The following is a 6,000-nucleotide window of genomic DNA, read 5'->3' on the forward strand; positions in this document are numbered from 1 at the left end:
AGAACGCGAGCGCGGAGAAACGGGCAACGCGTCGTAAGCGTCCACTCCTCGCGTGTCTCAGCTTGCTGCGGCATGTGGGGCGCCCCTGCTTACACGCCTCAGCCGCGTGTGCCGGCTCGCGAGCAGAGCTCCGAAACTGTACTGGTTCTAACCGTCTGCACATCATTTCTAAAGAGCTTCGCTCGTTGGTTGCATACGTACAAAGAGTAAGTGATGGTTTTCTAGCGTCGACGGTGTCATCTACACCCCCACTGTGCGCATGCTAGCGTATCGTGCCAACTGTCGCCTCCCACCTCCCTCACCTCGCAATGCCGATGCAGGGAGCGTCTGCTAGTAAAAACCGACTGCTCACTCTGCACGGCCATTCACTGGCCACCACTCACTGACCAGAGGGAGCTGCATTGTTCACACTGCATCGTCGCAAAGCCTTTGACATTCGCCAATAGGGGCATGCAGAAAAAAGACGCGTGCGCGCGTCTCCTTGTATCCAGCCCCCAATCCGCTGATGGATGCAGGGCGCGAGACGCGCGCGTCGCGTTTTATTTTTCATTTTTATTCCTTACATAATGCAGACCCTTAGGTCCAAGCAGGTGGGCAGTTTCAAGAGGACATAGTTTATACAATAAGTGGCATAAAAATTGCTTGGGGTGAGTTTTTGATACATTCATAGTGAGCACCATGAGCGACATAGAAAATTATTTCGTAATAACGCATGTACCGGAAAAAAGAAAAAAAGGCAATCACAAATACATACTTCATATGTTGTGCAACTAAAGTAAAAACAAACTAATTTTGGATGGAAAACAATAAACACAAGAATTTTCACTATTCAAGCCAAGAAAGTAATGAATACATTTGTATACAATAAGAACAGCTCAATAAAATAAGAACAAAAAAAGAAAAGAAAAAGAAATGGAAAAAAAGTAAAAACACTGTAATAAAAAATTGGAAACCTGGATTAGCAAGGCAACGCTATCTAGAGCAAAGGAGAAATAGGTTATAGGAGGATGCCTGAGTTGTTTCGTTCCAATCTGAGACCGTGCGAGGAATAAATGAGTACTTAAAAGCGTCTATCTTGCAGAAATTAGGTGTCAAGGACTTGGCGTGATGATGTTTTGTGGGTCTGGTTGATAACGATGTCAGGTACGGCGACGGGTCAAATGCAAGTTTGCGTTTTTATAGCTTATGTTGAATTCTGTTGCAGTTCTCACTGGCACAAAACTTCTAAACACACACGCAGCATGTACATATATACCAGCTTTTCCAGACCAATATTTGTGAATTTCGACTTTATATGTGTGCCTAGTAGACTTGGAACAAGAGATATATGATTAAAGTGGCAGCAACTGCTTTCCACGTCCTCGGATACACCAGTCAGATATTGACCAAATTGAAGAGTTTATTGACCTGCAGCTGTCAACAGTAAACACCAAGCAGACTGCAAAAGAGGTACTACCGTAATTGCGCCAAACTTTTGTCACGTTTCTGTCCAAAATTGCTTATTGGTTTTTATTTCTCTTTCCAGGCAAACAAAAAAAAATGATGCACCATCAGTCGGCATCGAAAAGTGCTGCCTATGAGGAAATTCTGACCAGCAGGCCTCTAGTGCCTCAGAAAAAAAAAAAATAAAGCCGCCCGAGCTTCTCAAGTAGGCATTACCCTGTGCACTTCACGGTTTTGGGCGGCCTTTTTCAACTCCCAGCTCTATTTTTTGTGCACAGACATCCCCCAAAAGACGTGTGAATTTCAGAGATGACACCGCAAACTAAGAAATCAAACACAAGCAAAATGAGGAGAGAGGCTTGGCAGGAGCCTTATGAGAGTGTGCTAAAAGTGCGCAATGAACTACGACTAACAGTTAAACAGTTACTACAATCAATGAAAGATTTGATCAAATAGACTTGAACCTTTCAATAAGTATGCTGTCATTTCTTATATTGCTATATCTTCGTTGTCAACTGCTCCTTTGGTAGAAACTCTAAAAGAGTGTCAATGGTCTGGACATCGTACACTAAACGATTTCGAATGTTTGTGGCTGGTCATGCTTTATTTCACGCCAATAGCACAACATCTTACTTTATGTGCTCTTTACATTTGTATATAGTGTTACTGGCATTTGTTTGATAATTGTTCTTTTCTATACCTGCATTTGCCGAAATGCTGCAGGAGAGAAGTGCCCCTCAGCTTCAAAAGGTACGAAAAAGTGCCCCGCTTCCTAATCAAGCACAACAGTCCCCTATGGGTAAAGTCTGCAGCACTGCTTGAACTATAGTTTTTCATAACGTTTTTGCTGGTCAAAAGCAGAACCCTTCAGCTTTTTGACTAGATATTGTGAATTATAGTTGTATTTTTATAATAGCCTCTGTAAATTGTTTGTACATTTCTCTCCTGTGGGTGCAGATCTGTGGGAGGATGACAAAGACTTTAATGATTGGGATTATGAAGTGAAACAATAACACACAGACCCCACACCACCACCACCAGCACACATGGACACTACATCCATGGAAAACCTACACAGGACATCCAAGCCTGCCGCAGACGCACTCCGCACAGGTGCCCAAACGCTTTGATTGCCAATGTGTTGCTATTATTTTGATGTACACATCAACTTCGCTTTCTATTTCTCAGGCCCCACACCAACGCCACCACAAGCACACATGAACTAGGCATCCAAGCCTGTTGCAGACACATTCGCTCCCGATAAAGCCCTGTTAATCAGGCTTTTGTGTACTCAATGTTCTCGTTTGAGACAAAGCCTCAGACTGGGAAAGAGCGGAGCCATTTTCAAATAATACCAAGAAGTCCAACTTTATAGCACACAGGAAAAAAAAAGAAAGATGGAAAATATACAAGCAACTATAAGAGTTGATTAGGCCAAGTTCACGACAAAGCTACTTTGACCCGAATCGCGAGACTAAAGGAAATCCTGTTGAACGTTTCAAAGGGAAAAGAAACATTCACCAGTTGTTGGGATGCTTGCAGTGGCTCGGGCGGCGTATTCGTTGCGCACACGGTTAAGCGGTGGCACGGCCACTGGTAGGGCGGACGAGAAGGCAGGCATGCTGCGACGTCGCCGAGTCAATGTTTTGGCACGGCGGCCGGACATCCCCTCGTCCACGTACGTCGCACGCAGGAAGGCACCAAGCTTCTGGGATGGACAGGTGAAGCAGGCGGCAGCAGTACTCGTGAACGACTGGTAGCGGAGACTTTTGCTGTCGGGCCCTTCGTGCTCGTCCCCGAAGGTGGACAGTATGGACCGTGGCACCAGTTCCGTGTTGTTCGATCGCTTCCTCAGATCTCCCATTCCGCGTTTCAGACCGCCGTCCTCTTCTACTTCTTCGTCTTCGTGTCAGCTACCATTGGTTTTTCTCTTGTCCGATTTCCCTCGTCCGCTCACCACGTGCCATGCCCCGCCAACGTCATCCTTATTTTCGTTGTGCACGTGTCCGTTGTGTGGAGCCACCGTCGCGTTGCACAATGATTTTGCATCGCTCGCGCCACCACAACAGCACCGCACCGAGAACACCACACCGACAACACCGCACTTTTGCGCTACACTCATCACAAGCCCAAACGTTTCGAATGTAATTGTGTTGCTAATATTTTGATGCAAACACCTTCACCTATTATTTCATATCCCACACCAACGTCACGACCAACACAAATGGGCAGGACATCCAAGCCTGATGGAGACGCACTCCCCGAAGGTAGACGCCCAAATGCTTTATGTTGCTATTATTTTGGTGTAAACACCAACTTCATCCTTTATTTCTCATCATCTGCAGACTCAAAAGCCCACAATCCTCTTACTGACATTGGTTATGCCAAGGTAAGTGCACGACTGCGTTCCCTTTATTTCTTTTTTAAAGGCTGTTTTCATTTACGGTATCATGTGAAACACGGCCTTATGACTGGCAGCAAGCAGGTGGAAAAGATCCTGGGCCGTGAAAAACCTTCACTTGTGGTGAAGGTCAGGGCCCAAGCTATAGGGGGTCACAAAGGATTGGCGGAGCAAAGTTATAAAGGCAAATCGACCCTTAAGGAGTACAAGTGCGCCAAATCAGTCGTGCGGAAGCAGCTGAGTCCACACAATGTTTGTTTGATTATTGGTAAGATTGTGGTTGAATTGTGCTGTACATAATTATGTATGACGTCACTGTTTTAATTTCTGCCTTCTTTGCAGACAAGCTGACACATTTGGGGGTCAAGGGGCGGAGTCCCAGTTAAGGAAACGCTGGACAATTTGTCCAATATTTTGTCTAAAAAATTTCAACATATCAGGAGGACGAAGAGAAAAGAAGATTAAATGCTTCAAAAAATGTTTTATTTTGACTTCACATCAAGTTTCTTTTTAAGTGCCATTCACTTATGAATAAGTTATAGCAAAAATAAGATTTTGTTTCTAATATTCGTTGAAGTGCACCGGTGGTTTCTCAGACCACATGACAATAGGATACATTAGGCAGGCGTCACTAGTGAAGTGAAACCACTTGGCAAGTGAAAGCACTTGAAGTGGATTATTGAACCTAGATTGTAACCACTTGGCAACTAGTTCTACTTGCAAGTGGATTAATGAAGCTGGATTTCAAGTGGAACCACTTACCAAATGGTTCCACTTGAAAGTGGTTCCACTTCAAATCCAGGTTCAATGATCCACTTCAATTGGTTCAACTAGGAGAAACTTTTCGCCTGAGAAGGCCAAACTTTCCGAGAGGCGAGTCTGCGTTCCGCCATCGTTTATTCCATAGACAATCTGGTGCCGCATCATTCGCTCACACACTGCGCCAAAGTTTCAATCGCCTACTATCTTGATAAGTGCTGCTACGTAGTATCACAACGGCCTCACCTTCATGTCTTTTTGCAGGAAAACAAAAAAAAAACTTGCGACCACTTCAGAAATTTTGGTTTGAAGTGGCACCGAGGAGCGTCAAGATAGCTGCATTTGCCGCATCACTCAATTTTGTAGGCGACAACAGGTCGCGTAGCAGGAAAGTACGTTGCTGCTCCACAGCTTGTCAGGAATACCACCTTCTTTTTAACCTCTGCCACATCGTCCACAGCGAATAAATGCAAAACACACTCGTGATATACCAGCCACTCTCTTGTGCCTGCGTCGAACGCTTCTAGTCTGCACACGAACGACATTCTCGTTGAATTCAGGCATGGGTGTTTGCTGCCAGGCCCACCTTGCAGATTGTATATCAATCTCGCCACCGACTTTTATTTTCTCCCGAGGCAGCACACAGACGAGGCTCGGCTCAATTGCTGACTGACATATGTGGCCAGCAGCAAGTTTCTTTCACTGATCGTACGAGCGCGGAACCACCATCTTGTGGCGCTATGTTACACTGGCCAGGCTTATGGTAGCAGCATAAAGTTAAGCTTGTTACATTCAATGAATAGATAATGTTAAAGACACACGGTCCGAGAGAGCGCGCACTGTTTCCATCCTCGGTACCTGTGTTATAAGCACTATAGAATGAATGGATGTAAAGCTGAAGGTATACATTACGATTTGCCGCGGTTTTGCTTTCACGGCATTGCATTACGCAGTCTGGTAACATTCCACCTCAGTTTCGCACGATGATTGACGTTTCAGGTGGATCGCGCCAGGCTAACTGTCGCCACCTTTGGTAACTTAGTGGGGAGCGATGCGTTCCATTATACATTCTCAGCGGTATATTCTGAGACAGCTGGAAGATTCATATGCTACGAGTTTGTTAACGCTTTAGGATGTTTTGTACACAGTGTGATGACGTTTATTGAACCGGAGAAGTCGCAACGATGTCGCAACGAAAAATGGCCGTACGACAAGTCTGGCAAAAGGCGGTCCAGGTTCTCGTGCAATCAGAGCACGGGGTTTTTCCTTCTCTTTGGAAGGCGCATACACGTTAGTGCGTATGCTCCACTACAATACCCCCCGGGTTGAAGAGTAGCCATCCTGGCGACTCACGGAGTAGGCACAATGAGGGGGTCGTAGTAGGGCTTGAGACGGTC

General features: G+C 45.5%; 1 protein-coding gene across 1 annotated transcript in view; it reads right to left on the bottom strand.

Annotated features, from left to right (window-relative positions):
• LOC142774335 (MIF4G domain-containing protein-like) overlaps window positions 1-3,064 on the bottom strand; it is a 32,828-nt gene extending 29,764 nt beyond the window's left edge. Inside the window, exon 1 of the mRNA XM_075874729.1 lies at window positions 2,965-3,064. Coding sequence (XP_075730844.1) covers window positions 2,965-3,064 — 100 coding nt within the window. The remainder of the gene's footprint in view (window positions 1-2,964) is intronic.
• Window positions 3,065-6,000: the final 2,936 nt, after the last annotated feature.

The sequence above is a fragment of the Rhipicephalus microplus genome, chromosome 10 (assembly GCF_043290135.1).
Source record: "Rhipicephalus microplus isolate Deutch F79 chromosome 10, USDA_Rmic, whole genome shotgun sequence".
In the NCBI taxonomy this organism is placed as follows: domain Eukaryota; kingdom Metazoa; phylum Arthropoda; class Arachnida; order Ixodida; family Ixodidae; genus Rhipicephalus; species Rhipicephalus microplus.